Source organism: Dendropsophus ebraccatus, chromosome 3 (genome assembly GCF_027789765.1).
Source record: "Dendropsophus ebraccatus isolate aDenEbr1 chromosome 3, aDenEbr1.pat, whole genome shotgun sequence".
NCBI lineage: Eukaryota > Metazoa > Chordata > Amphibia > Anura > Hylidae > Dendropsophus > Dendropsophus ebraccatus.
This window is the reverse complement of record NC_091456.1, coordinates 22,961,228-22,975,616: the sequence shown is the minus strand read 5'-3', so window position 1 is coordinate 22,975,616 and position 14,389 is coordinate 22,961,228. Positions and strand designations below refer to the sequence as shown.

Here is a 14,389-nt window from a genome sequence, read left to right as displayed (position 1 = left end):
TCTAGTTCTGACTAGTTCAGGACATGAAGGCTGGAGACTAGCTGCATCCACTGCACATACACACACATGAGACTTTGCTTCATATCTTTCCTCATTTCCTCAGAAGTTGCCCCAGAAATATGTAGGATATTAGGAAGAAAGGCAGATTTCCAACATTTCCTGCTGGCGCCTTTCTGTGACACGAACAGTCGTGAAAGATGCCGACCAATAGCAGAAATCTTAGTCTGTTGGGGATTAGAAAAAGAGGGCAGTTACTATCCTGCAAAAACAGCTCCACCCCGGTCTTCAGACTGTGTGAGGTATTACAATTTAGCTTCATTCACTTCAATGGAATTGAGCTGCAAAACCTTTACCCAAACGGAGGACAAGAGTGGTGCTTTATCTGGAAGAAAGCGGCCATGTCATTCTAAGCCTGGACAAACCCTTTAAATAGGCCACAGGAATTTTTATTTCCAAGGTGGCATCAAGCTGTAGCAAACGTATGCCATTTCCTTTAGTTAAAAGAAACACGTCATAAGATGATTACCTATTATTATGATAAAAAGGGGTACTCAGGGCTGGGGGGGTCTTTTTTGTCTATGGCCGGGGAGGAGGTGGATGAGGGCAATGACGTCCCCTTACCTCCCCGGTTCCAGCCCTGTGTCCCGGATCGCACCACTCCGGTCCACGCTGCCCCGCCGCTTTTAGGTCTCTGCAGGGCCTTGAGACGTGACGTTTCAAGTCCGCTCAGCCAGTCAGTGGCAGAGGCGGGATCCCGTGTCCGGGCAGCATGGACCAGATCCGGGACACAGCGTTGGAACCGCGGAGGTAAGGGGACGTCATTTCCCTCATCCACCTCCTCCCCGGCCATAGGCAAAAAAGCCCCCCCAGTCCGGAGTACCCCTTTTAAGTTTTTATGGTAAATATATTTAAATTATTCTGGAACACTCGCGGTGACCAAAGGATAGCCTTTCAATTACTTTTACTTGGAAAACCCCTTTACGGGTACAAACCCACACACCGTATACGCAGCGTAATTACTGCTGCGATATGCAGCAGATTAGATCTAAATAACTGAAGGGTACAAACACACACGGCGTATACGCTGCATATTTACTGCTGCGATACGCAGCAGATTAGATCGAAATAACTGAACACAGTATCAAATGTGCACCATCAAATCTGCTGCGTATCTGCTGCGTATACGGTGTGTGGGTTTGTACCCTAAGGGTACAAACACACACACCGTATACGCAGCTTATTTACTGCTGCGATACACAGCAGATACGATCTAAATAACTGAACACAGCATCAAATCTGAACCACCAAGTCTGCTGCAGATCTGCTGCGTATACGGTGTGTGTGTTTGTACCCTCAATGTAACTTTCTGTTATAGACTCAATAATAGAGCTGGGATACCATGAAGTCATTACTGGTGAGACTACAATTTTAACACCATGTCACACCCATGTTCACACTGCGTTTATGTAGTATTTCACGGCTATCCAGCTGCATCCCTTTCTGGTTGCTTCCCATTTGTATATGCTAATTTAACAGGACTCAATCGCATGGTCTGCAACGCTATAAGGTCCCGTTAAATTGGTGGACACCCACAGGCCTGAAGAGTCACAAACTGACTGTTCAGTGATACTGTACTTCTAGCACACAGCCACATGTATGGACAGCTTTACATTGACAAACGCACCACTACAGACCACTACAAGTACTGAAGCAAATAAAATTACTTGTACAAATCATGTGATCACAGCTACAATACAAGCCAAGTCTGATGACCGGATTATTGGCCCAGAAATACTAAGACTGTCTACTGCTTAGACCCTAAAATATAAGACTAAACACTGAAATATAGACTGATTGGCTGCTGTGGGCACTTTACACCAAAGCTCAGCTATCGGCTCTGGTAAAAGAAAGCTGAGCTGTGATTGGTTGCTGTGGGCAGTTTACACTATGTACCACTAGGCCGAGTCAATAAAGATGTCCATAGAACCTGATTGGTGCAAATTGTAACGGTGCTGTTTACTCTTCCCATTGCCTCTAGTTTGGTGCACTGGAGGCAGGCCCTGCCGCAACAGCGCACTGATATCTCCTCCCCTCAGTGACACGCCCCCTTCAGGGGAGGAGATATGGGTGCACTGGGCCCGTCTCAAGAGCACTAAACTAAGGGCCCTATTCCACGGGACAATTATAAGTCAACAATAAACGATCTCAAACGACCGCTATTGCGAACGACCTGAAATCATTCACCCAATTACACGGAACAATGATCATTATTTATGATCGCTCTTGCGGTTGTCTTGACGTCGCTATTGCGAACTAAATCTTATTCCATGCGAACGATTTGCGAACGAGCAACGATAAAAATAGATCCAGGTCTCATTAAGCGATCAACGATTTCTCGTTCGTCGTTTAATCGTTAACTGCTATTGAACCGATTATCGCTTCGTTCCGAACAATTTAACAATTGTACAAACGATAATCGCCCCGTGGAATAGGGCCCTTACACATATGCAGATAAACAAACCGAAGATCCCAGGAACTAGGCAGTGATAAGAGGAATGGAAAGGACCAATACAATGCGTACGGCGGCACCGATCAAGTTCTGTGAACGTCTTTAGTAACTCGAACTAGTGATACATTCACTTTGCAGAGTAAAGGAAAAGGCAGCTGGTTCTCAATGTGTTAACAAAAAAAGTAGTTAAAGGAAATCTGTCAGCATTCAGCCCTGACCGAGTTGCTGACAGTGTTGTGTAGGTGACAGCACACTAGGGGGCATAGTATCTCAGCTTTGGCTGTCCACAGAGCAGAAACTGCACAATCCTTACTGTAATTGAGAGTCAAAGAGGAGATGTGGCTCTGCGACCATCCTGCTGATCAGCCGGCTTCCTTCTAACTCACTGCAGCTCCTCCCCAGGTGTTAGAAAAAGCTGGAACCAGTCCTAGGAAACTACTCCTATTTTCCCAGGACAGGATCCAGCTTTTCCCAGCGCCCGGGGGAGCAGCACAGAGTGGCAGTGACTTAGAAGGCAGCCGGCTGATGAGCGGATTGCCGAGACACCGAAGCGCTTCTTTTCATTATTAGGCTGGGTTCACACTGTGTTTTTGCAATCCGTTTTTTGAAAAAAAAAAAACGGATACATTTGTGTGCATCCGTTTTGATCCGTTTTTCCATTGACTTCCATTGTAAAAAAAACGGATCAAAACGGATTGGTTTTTTTTGACGGACACAAAATGTAGCTGACACTACTTTTGTGTCCGTTAAAAAAAATAAGATCCGTTTTGATCCGTTTTTTTTACAGTGGAAGTCAATGGAAAAAACGGATGCACACAAATGCATCTGTTTTTTTCATCCGTTTTTTTTGCAAAAAAACGGATTGAAAAAAACGCAGTGTGAACCCAGCCTTACAGAAAATTCACTCATCTCTAGCTGGTGTTGTAGCTGTGAAGAGCGGCGCATGCGCACTGAGGGAATGTGCCGCTCTTCCCAGCTACAGCACCTGCGTGTGTTTAGGATGCTGGATGCAAGCAGCCCTTTACGCCAACAATTTTTTTTTTTTTAAACGGCACACGTTTCAAAGACCTCAAGGACCAGTTACCTTTTTGTCTTCTGTTTGGTGCATAGACTGTCTAGATTGAGTTTACACCACCTATTATTAAATCACAATTTTGGTGCATGGGGGGGCATGCAAAATATCTAAACATCTACTAAACGTGGGATACGTCATGTAAGAACATATTTTATGCAAATAGGAAATCTGCTCTATTCTCTTCTCTAAAGTCTCACAGGTATTGGCAAACTACTACAGACTTAAAGGAACATTCCAGTTTGTTTTTCTCTATTGGCTATATAGTGCATACTCACCATCACCAATCCATCGGTGCCATTAGACATTTTATTACTGTAACGGTCTCAGTCTGCCACAGAGAAAATCACAAAGAAAGTGGTCAGCTGACTTCTGTAAATTACAGAATGCCAACATCACCTACCAGACCCCTCCCCTCATGTGTATGCTGCTGCCCTACAGTATTTCTTTAAAAAAACATTAATACCATTCCTATGGCCAAAAAACCTTTATGGTGTCCTAAAAAAAAAAAAAAAATTGAGCGCCAGTTGTGTACTTCTAGCCCCACTGGCTACCTTCCAGCCTATTGCTGTATCCATGTTTATCAGGACTCCCTAGAGCGGGATCCAACTCTTGCAGCTACGGGAAATCAAACGCTGAGAACGCTGCCAAACGCAAACAGTTTAACAGGTCCGCTCAACACTACTCCTGTGCCCTAGCTGTAAAAAAGAAAAAAAAAAAGAAAGTTCTATAGAGTTAAACAAAATGTAAGCAATGTGGTTCAACTCTCCTGATTTATTAACTTCCATATTAGATGTGAACTTTACTTGGTGCCCCTCAAGTTAGTACAGATCACCATTAGTTACCTATGTCCTGATGAAGAGTATGAAGGTGACCTTTATTGTCACAACTGAGAGTGGCCGGCATAGCTCAGGGCCTTATTACATGGAACGATTATGGTGCGAAAAAGCATTATATTGTGCGTATACAGGCAACGATCAAACAACTAACAACAATTCATTCATGTGTCGCTGATCGCATCTTTTGAGCCAACCATAAAATCATTGTTAGGGTACATACACACTGGCCTTATCCGCAGCGGATATCTCGCCTCTTCCGATCCCTGCCCTGTACACTCTATAGGCAGACAAACTCTCAGCAGGATGGACATCTCACTGCGAGTTTGTCAGCAGCCCGCCGGAGCGTATACTTCACCTGGTCCCGCTCCGGCTTGCTTCGGGGGTTCCGGGCACGTCCTGCTCGGCCAATCAGTGCGCTGCATCGCCGCAGTGCACTGATTGACTGAGCAGGACGTGAAGACGTGGGGAGCCCCAAAGAACCCCCCCCCGCCGCCGGAGCTTATACATCACCTGGTCCCCGCTCCGGCGGCGGGGGGTTAACAGGGCGGGCTGCTGACAAACTCGCAGCAAGATGTCCATCCTGCTGCGCGTTTGTCTGCCCATATAGTGTACAGGGCAGGGATCCGCAGCGAGAAATCCGCTGCGGATACGCCCAGTGTGTTTGTACCCTAAGTCTTTCGGTGTCTGTACACATCATTCGCTGGGATCAGAAGGAGTAACTGAGTATATGAACAAGGGTAATTACAATAGTGACTAAGGGCCGTATTACACGGGACGATTATCGTGTGAAAAATCTCTATATTGTTTGAATTTAAACGATAATTGTTCTGTGTAATGGCAGGCAAACAATTGAAAAATCATTTGTATGTCATTGATTTAGATCTGAACCTAAAATTATCGTTAATCGTTCGCTGTAATTCCACATTCGTTCGCTCAAGTTCCGTGTAATAGAACCCTAACAAGTATTATCCCGGGTATTATGGTGAATGATTTCAGGTCGTTAGCAAAAGCGCTACAGTTTATCGTTAGAGAGAAAACGAAAAATCACTCCATTTAAGAGGACCCTGATACATCGCCAGCATTTTAGTTTATTCATTTATAAGGCAATGAACGCAATTTTTTCAGGTTTTCCTTATATTTGCCAGGCGGTAGTTTGATTTGTTGCAGTTTTTCTTTTAAAGGGGTTATCCAGCGCTACAAAAACATGGCCACTTTCCCCCTACTGTTGTCTCCAGTTTGGGTGGGGGTTTGAAACTCAGTTCCATTGAAGTAAATGGAGCTTAATTGCAAACCGCACCTGAACTGGAGACAACAGTAGGGGGAAAAGTGGCCATGTTTTTGTAGCGCTGCATAACCCCTTTAATCCTCTACCCTACTGCAGGCTAACACACATATTTACCATTGATGATCATTGCCCCGTGGCGCGGCTTTATTCCAGTCCTACGGCGCCATTCAGATCCCACTAGCAGCGATGTCACATTTCTTCTGACCTCTCTTCTTTCTACAGGGCTATAGAAGGCCGGAAGTCAGGGTCTCCAATACTTCTCTATGAAAGAAGCGGCAGAGATGTACTGGAGACCCCAACTTCCCGCCTCTTTACCTGCGGGCCAGCCAGTCAAGAAGTCACATGGGTACCAGCGGGATTTGAATAGCAGTGTAAGGGCCCTATTCCACCAGACGATTATCGTTCAGTTTATCAATAAATCGTTCGAATATAAACGATAATCGCTCGGTTGAAATGCAGTTAACGATTAACGACCGAACGAGAAATCGTCGATCGCTTTATAAGACCTGGACCAATTTTTATCGTTGCTCGTTCGCAAAACGTTAGCATTGAATAAGACATTGTTCGGTCGTTCATAGTAGATACGAACGCAATAGCGAAGAAAAAAAACTATCGCAAATACGATCATAAGTAACTATTATCGTTCCATGGAAATGAGTGAACGTTTTCAGGTCTTTCCCAATAGCGGTCGTTTGAGATTGTTAATCGTTAACGATAATGTGAACGATAATCGTCCATTGGAATAGGGCCCTAAGACCGGAATGAAGCCACACCGCAGGACACCAATCATCAATGGTAAGTATAGGTGCCTGTTCCTGACATGGACAGAGGTGGCAGCAGAGAGCACTGTGTCAGACTGAAAAGCCACCACTTCCTGCAGGACATACAGTAGCTGATAAGTACTGATTTTTTTTATAGAATTAAATTACAGATCTATTTAAATTTCTGAAACCTGTCAAGATTTGACAGAGAAAGATTTTTACTGGAGTACCCCTTTAACCATAGCCATAACCTAAAGCAGGGATGGGGAACCTTCGGCCCTCCAGCTGTTGCAAAACTACAACTCCTATCATGATGGGAGTTGTAGTTTTGCAACAGCTGGAGGGCCGAAGGTTCCCCATCCCTGACCTAAAGATCTCCCAATTTGTAAAATTACTCGAGATCGGTCTGAATCACAAAGCCGGCTGTCTTAATTGCACTCTTCTTCTTTTCCACCATATTGGTTTCCCATCGATCATCTGGTACGACATCCTGGCACACCTGGGACCTGTACATCCGATGCCCTAGGAGCAGAACCAGCTGACGCTGTCGGGTATATAGGTATATATGACTCAGCCCTCCGCCGCCATACACTTAGCATGGCACAGCACAGTCCTGACAGCCATCTGCTATCCCCCTGACCTTGCTGGGTAAGCTGTCCCCCATTACCCCAGACCAGCAGCAGCCTGCCATCCGTCAGCGCTCCGCACACAACAAGACGCCGGCACGGCCTATCCCCACAAGTGCACCAGTGTTTAAAAGGGGGGGTCTCGACACTTTCAGGGAAGATTGGGGGGGGGGTCACTTCCTGCTCTCTATTCATTATAGCGCATTCTTTTCATTTTCACGTTAACCTCTCCAGTGCTGGACGGAGGTTTTTTTCACCGCATCCAAATAGCTGGACACGCTGCGGTGACGAGGAGGAGGATGATGATGATGATGAAGAGGATCCCGGTGTAGGCCATATGATGAATGATCGCCCTGGTCCCTTCCGAGCCATCGCAGCCCTGATGACACCTCCGAAACGTGCGCCGGTACCCAGAGATGGAGGGGAGGGGGGACGCCCCTGCACGCTGCACCCCCTCCTTCCTCCTCACTGCTGGAAATCAATAACCCTAAGAAGAAGAAGAGGAGGAGGCGCAGGAGGGGGAAGCAGCGCTGCACATCTGCATCAGCCGCAGCATCACCAGGGGAACCACAAGTACCAGGCGGCTGCAATACATGACAAGGGATGCACCATGCCAGGCCCACAGCACTGGCACCACATAGGGGGGCACTAACCCCTCCCCTTATAGCAGCCATCAGTTAACCCCCTGCTGCCCTGAGCTCAGCCCCAAGGACATCTGCTGATTCACGTCCCCGCATCTCGTCCATTCCCCCACAATCCGTTATGCCCATGGCTGCCCAGCTCGCCTCAGTCCTCTCACCCCCCTTGTTCCCAGTTACCTGAAAGTGCTCCTGGAAGCGAATGGGCAAGATCTGCGCCATGGCTGCCAAGTCCGGCCTCGGGCTCCGAGCACAGCGCAAACCGTGTCCTAAGGAGACTCCGCCGGCGGCGCCCGGGACACACGGTATGACTGAGGTTTAAGCCGCGCAGGCGCACTGACAAGCCGGCTGCGCAGACTCAAAGATGGGCGCGCACTCAGGGGTGGGAGGTTGCCATGGCAGCGCTGAATGAGAGCTGGGGGGGGGGGTCCTCAAGGGCTTTGAGGCAATGTCTCCCCCTGCAGGATATGTGGAGAACATGGAGCATGGGATGTCATCATCTTCTCCATTACAGTGTTCGTGGAAAGGCCCAAGTCACATGTTATAGATAAAGGGGCACTCCAGCCAAAGGCTTTATATCTATAGTGAGCATAAATGGCTCCCCTAGTGTAACCAGATAATTCTCCCCAGGTTCTGTGCGTGTAACTAACAAGGACCATCCTCCCCATACACAGGAACAGAACAGCCATTAGTTCTTGTTTTCTCTATGGGAAGAGACCTCTGGCTGCGGCTCATCTCTCCAAGAACAAAGGGGACAGGCGGTGATATTCCAGTGACTTCCAATCTGTATAGTAGTAGAACTGCGACATTGCTTATGCAGATCCTGTTATGCTCTGTGGGAGTCAAGTAAACTACATAATGCAGCCCACTTGGCTGTTTTGGGCTTCCTGACCACCTCCAGGGAACATAGAGGCAAGAGGGTGGATACAGATACAGGTCCCACCATCTATCAGACATATTATATGACATAGTGCCTGTGGATTGGCCATAAATGTCACAAATTAGAATAATCCTTTTAGATAAGTGAATTATTTCACCTACTGTTATAAGAATTTCATTGCGTTAGAAAACTACTTGGGTGACTTTTAGAGATGAGAGAATCTCGAGCACACTCTGCATTTGATTACTGGTGGCTGAAGAAGGTGGATGCAGCCCTAGTGAGTCCTGGAAAACATGTATACACCCTATGGCTTCGGGCAGTCCTATGGACATGCGAATGAGGCTTAAAGGGGTATTCCACTCAAACATAACTTTTGATATGTTGCTGCCCATGGTGAGACTAACAATTGCTTCCATACTTCTTATTATATATTCTGTCTCCTTCCCCCAGTTCTGAGCAGCTGCTGCCTACTGAAGACACAAAAAACTGTGAGCTTTTCTCTCTGTCTCCCCCTCCTCCCCCTCCCTTCTGAGACGGCTGATCTAAATAAGTCCCTGACAGGCTTTATCGCCAACATTGTAGCTTCTTTGTAATGCTGGGGGGGGGGGGGGGGGGGGTTATTCTGAGGTCGAGTTGCTGATGAATAGTTTACATCATTTGTCTCAGAAGGGAGGGGGGAGGAGGGGGAGACAGAAAGGCTCACACACAGATATTTGTGTCTTCAGCAGAAAGCAGCAGCTCAGAACTGGGGGAAGAAGACTGAATAGGTAATAAAAAGTATAGAAGGAATTGTTAGTCTCCCCATGGGCAGCAGCATATCAAAAAGTCACGTTTGAGCGGAATACCCCTTTAAGGCTAGGTATACACATTAAATGAAGGTAAAATAATTTAGAGCTCAAAATATGGCCGTATTTTCACTATAATAATCACTTCATTGATGTCATTAGGAAATTGGTCAGCAGTGCACACACAGTTGAATTTTGCTTTTATTTAACTGTGTGTGAACCTAGCCTGAAGGTTTTGTACTCTATGAGGGGGATTTATGAAGACCAGCGTACTCGTATACCAGTCTTAACTTAGGCCCCACCCCCTCCCCACCGCCTTTTCCTGGCGCACGCCTCTTAGTGAATCCAGCTTGCCAGACGCCTGAATTGGCGCCCGGCGTACCAAATATAGATGTGTATATTTGTATCAGGATTTAGCGTAAATCGTGATAAATGAGGTGCGGGAGGAGGAGCAGCAGCAGCAGCTTTATTCTGGAGAAAATGAAGTTTAAAGGGGTGCTCCAGCGTGGGGGCACTTTTTTTTGGGGACCGGGGAGGAGGTGGCTGAAATAAAAGACGTCCACTTACCTCCCCGGTTCCAGCGGCGGGTCCCGCATCACGGCGCTCCGGTTCCCGGCCGCTTCCCCAAAAAAAAGTGCCCCCACGCTGGAGCACCCCTTTAATTCCCCCACACGCGGAAGAGACAGGCAGCTAGTCATCTGGGCAGCTTCCCGTCCGTGTCTAGTCACTGCTCTCTGCCTGTCATTGCGCTCAGTGGGGATGAGTGACAGGCAGAGAGGCGCCAGTAATGGGCCTCCATTGCAGGGTAGTTTCTAGGTCATTTTGGCAACAGAGCAAATCTTGATAGGCGCTTTTATCAAAATTTGAGTTACTAGGAAGGAGCCACAGTGTATATATTTTGGCATAGAGCGGTGTTGCACCCCTAGCAGATAATGTTCAACTGAATACCAAATCATTATACAGGGACTCACAGGTGTTGTCTTCTTTGATCTGCGGCGTCACTTTCCCTTTTCCTCTCCATTCGGCCCAGGCCTCCATGACGGTTTCTTGCAGCTACAATTCATCTCTCCAGAACCTGCCAGACAGACATCTCAGGCTCCGCACTTCCAGCAACTTCCTTCCCTTTTCCCACCCATAAGGTCCAAACTGTAGTAACTCTTTCTAGCTGTTTGGTGCAGTAACGTCAGCTGGAAGCTGTGTGACCTCCATTACACTGACATACAGGATACTGGGAGAGCTGGGTGACCTCCACTACCCTGACATACAGAATGCTGAAAGCTGTGTGACCTCCAATATACACTGACACACAGGATACTAGAAAAGCTGTGTGACCTCCATTATACACTGACATACAGGATGCTGGGAAAGCTGGGTGACCTCCATTACACTGACATACAGGATACTGGGAAAACCGTGTAACCTGCTTTATACACTGACATACAGGATGCTGTTAAAGCTGTGTGACCTCAATTACACTGACATACAGAATGCTGGGAAAGCTGTGTAACCTCCATTATATACTGACATACAGGATGCTGGGAAAGCTGGGTGACCTCCATTACACTAGCTGATGAAGGCCATAGGCCGAAACGCGTCCTCTCATGTATCTGCATTATTCACCTAAATAAAAGAAGCATTATTTAATTGTGAGTGCCGGGATTTATCTACTACATTGACTGGGACCCTCTCCTACCACGAGCACCACGTACTGTCCGGAGTGCCGTCTTCTACCTTGCTACCTCCATCACACTGACATACAGGATGCTGGAAAAGCTGTGTAACCTCCATTAAACACTGACATACAGGATGCTGGGAAAACTGGGTGAGCTCCACAACACTGACATACAGGATGCTGGGAAATCTGTGTGACCTCCATTATACACTGACATACAGGATGCTAGGAAAACTGGGTGACCTGAACTTTGGCGGGTGGGGCTTATCATTATGGGGGGAGGGGCTTATCTCTCTCTCTCTCTGTGCAGGATTCCCCCCACCAGCTACTCACCTCTCAGCCTGCTCTCCACAGATCCTCTTCTTGGTGAGTCCATCCTCTTCTGGCTTCCGATGCAGTCAGTCATAGTGAGATCACCTGCACAGGAAGCCCCTGTCTCTCTGCCCCAGCGCTGTTCCCTTCAGCTGTGCATGCGTCTTAAAGGCGTACACACAGCTAAAGGTTTGCCAGGGGATCTGGAACCTAGATTCCAGATGCCCGGGCAACCCCTAAGGATGCGGGGGGTGCGGGCCAGGTACTGTCGGGTGCGGCGGGGGGCCCCCTAGCTGTGGGCGCCCCGTGCGGTGACCCGGCTCACTCAGCCCTAGAAACGGCAATGCTCCATTGTGGTCAGAAATAACGTATATAGAATAGCATAAGATCTATATCTCTATAATCATCAAAGTAACAAGAAAACAAGAATAAGAAAAAGCATATAACAGGCACTAATCAGGAGCGGTGTTCTATGGGGATTTGCTCCTGCTCTGGACAGTTCCTGTCTCGGATAGAAGAGGCAGCAGAGAGCAATGTGTCTGACTAAAAAAAAGAATCCTTCACTTCCTGCAGGACATGCAGCAGCTGATAAGAACGGGAAGACTTGAGATTTTTAATTAGATTTTTTTAATTACAAGTAAATAACAAATTTATATAACTTTCTGATACCAGTTGAAATAAAGGAAAAGAAATTTTGTACCCCTTTCAATTTAAACTTGTTACCAGAATTGAATATAAATCTGCTCCGCCCCTCCGTTGGTATGACATTATGCTAATTTATAGATTTAACAACATTTTTCATTAGACTGACATCTCAATTTTTCATTAAGTAAAGTTCATAAAAAATTAAAAAGGGCAATAATTTTTTTTTTTCATCAGGTTTTTATTTTTTATTTTATTTTTTTTCCAGCCAGTCTTGTATGGCGTGCTGCTGTATTCTATACATAACATACCACAGATCCTCATAGATTGTGTACAGACAGACGCCATTGGTGCTAGTTTAAACAGAGCCTAATATGTGGATTTTTCAAATACCTGCAGCAGATTAAAAAAAAAAAAAAAAAAAAAAAAAAAAGCACAACGAATCCACCACTGCCCTGGGTGCATACACATGACGCTGCATTCAAGTAATTAAAGACATACATTAAAATAGGATAATGTCAACGCCATAGTGAGTTTTAGGGTCTGTGGCTTTTTTTTTTTTGTCAAAAAAAGTGCGTGTGAATACGGCCTCCAGCTGGTTTCATGCTCAGCATTTAGTTGTGGTTTCGCTGGTGACTTACCAGATGTAATTTTTTTTTGTACTGCCAGATGTTAGTTAAAAGGATTTAGAATGCTGAAGGTGGAAAAACACTTGTACAAAAAGACAAAAAGACAACTAAAAATGTTTGTGAAGATGTCACATAGAGCAGATACCTGGTGTGAAGGAGGCCTAAAGGGAGACTAAATAAGAAACTCCATATCTGGCTCAGACCTAAAACACAGTGGCAAATTGTATGGTGCCAATACCTACAGTAAACTTAAAAAAACTTTTTGCGTTTACAAATTCTTTCAGATCAACTGGTGTCAAAGTTATATAGATTTGTAATTTACTTCTATTGAAAATCTCCAGTCTTCTAGTACTTATCAGCTGCTGTATGTCCTGCAGGAAATGGTGTATTCTTCCCAGTCTGTCACAGTGCTCTCTGCTGCCACCTATGTCCAGAGCAGTAGTAAATTCTCATAGAATACCTCTGCTCTGGACAGTTTCTGACATGGACAGTGGTGGCAGCAGAGCGCACTGTGTCAGACTGGGAAGAATACACCACTTCCTGCAGGACATACAGCAGCTGATAAGTACTGGAAGACTGGAGATTAAAATAGAAGTATATTACAAATCTGTAGAACTTTTTGACGCCAGTTGATTTGAAAGAAAAAAAGTTCGCCGGGGTACCCCTTTCAGGTGTACCTGTCAATTCAAGATTTTTTGCCAATTTTCCCCTATGCAGACTCTAAAACTAGCCTTGGCTGAACCACTGAAAACCTTTTGCCACTATGTGCTCCGTCATTTGGCCAATGTTGCTAGAGCCTGAATACATGGCAGCTTTCTTCCAGAAAGAGCACTACTCTTGTCTCCAGTTCAAGTGGGGGTTTTGCAATTCAGTTCCATTGAAGTGCATGGAGCTTAAAGCAAATGTACCACTGATACATTGCTTTTGTGATTTTTACATGGATAGACTGGCACAGGCATGGGGATGCCGGTGCCGCGGTCCTTTTTTTGAACTGCGGCCAGGTTCCCGTGTACAGCGCCTGTCTATTACCTAGCACCGGCCAGGGTGAAGCATTGGAGGCAGGCCCACCCACCCCCAGTGTGACAATCGGCCCTCCCCTCTGTGATACGGCTCTATTGATTCTAATGGGGCCGCGTCATAAAGCGGAGGGGGTTTTGTCACAATGGGAACGGGCAGGCCTGCCTCCAGTGCTTCACAGTGGCTGGTGCTAGGTAATAGACAGGCACTGTACACGGGAACCTGGCCGCAGTTCAAAAAAAGGACCGCAGCACCGGCATCCCCGTGCCGGTGCCAGTCTATCCATCCATCCATGAGAGCGTTTTGCAAGAGGAGATCACAGTTTTTCAAAATTGTTACTTGGTTTAAGAGCTCCCTGTACTGGGTGGGAGGGGGAGCAGGGGAGGGGCATGGTCTGCATAGCGGGGTCTACAGCCCTGTACTCTGACCCAGGAAGTCTCCCTCACCTTCCAAATCATAGCAGATCCACTTCAGGCTGGGGCTTACATCAGGGGACAGGACTGTGGAGGTAATCTCTTCATAGCCGTAACCCCAGAGAGCGCTGCATTTATATGCCCACATATGTCCTGGCCATTCCTTTATGCTCCCTGCAGTCAGCCCTTGTGTTTCCCATCCTCTCCATAATGTGCCTGCACTTACACTCAGCTATACACACCACTGCTATAATGTGCCTGCACTAGGGATGGTCCAAACCGAGTTCGGTTCGGGTTCGTACGAACCCG

General features: G+C 46.6%; 1 protein-coding gene across 1 annotated transcript in view; it reads right to left on the bottom strand.

The window, feature by feature from the left end:
* The window catches only part of LOC138785304 (clathrin heavy chain 1-like), a 68,442-nt gene extending 60,372 nt beyond the window's left edge, over positions 1 to 8,070 (bottom strand). The window contains exon 1 of the mRNA XM_069961119.1: positions 7,911 to 8,070. Within this exon, the coding sequence (XP_069817220.1) occupies positions 7,911 to 7,952 (42 nt within the window). The 5' untranslated portion in view covers positions 7,953 to 8,070. The remainder of the gene's footprint in view (positions 1 to 7,910) is intronic.
* Positions 8,071 to 14,389: the final 6,319 nt, after the last annotated feature.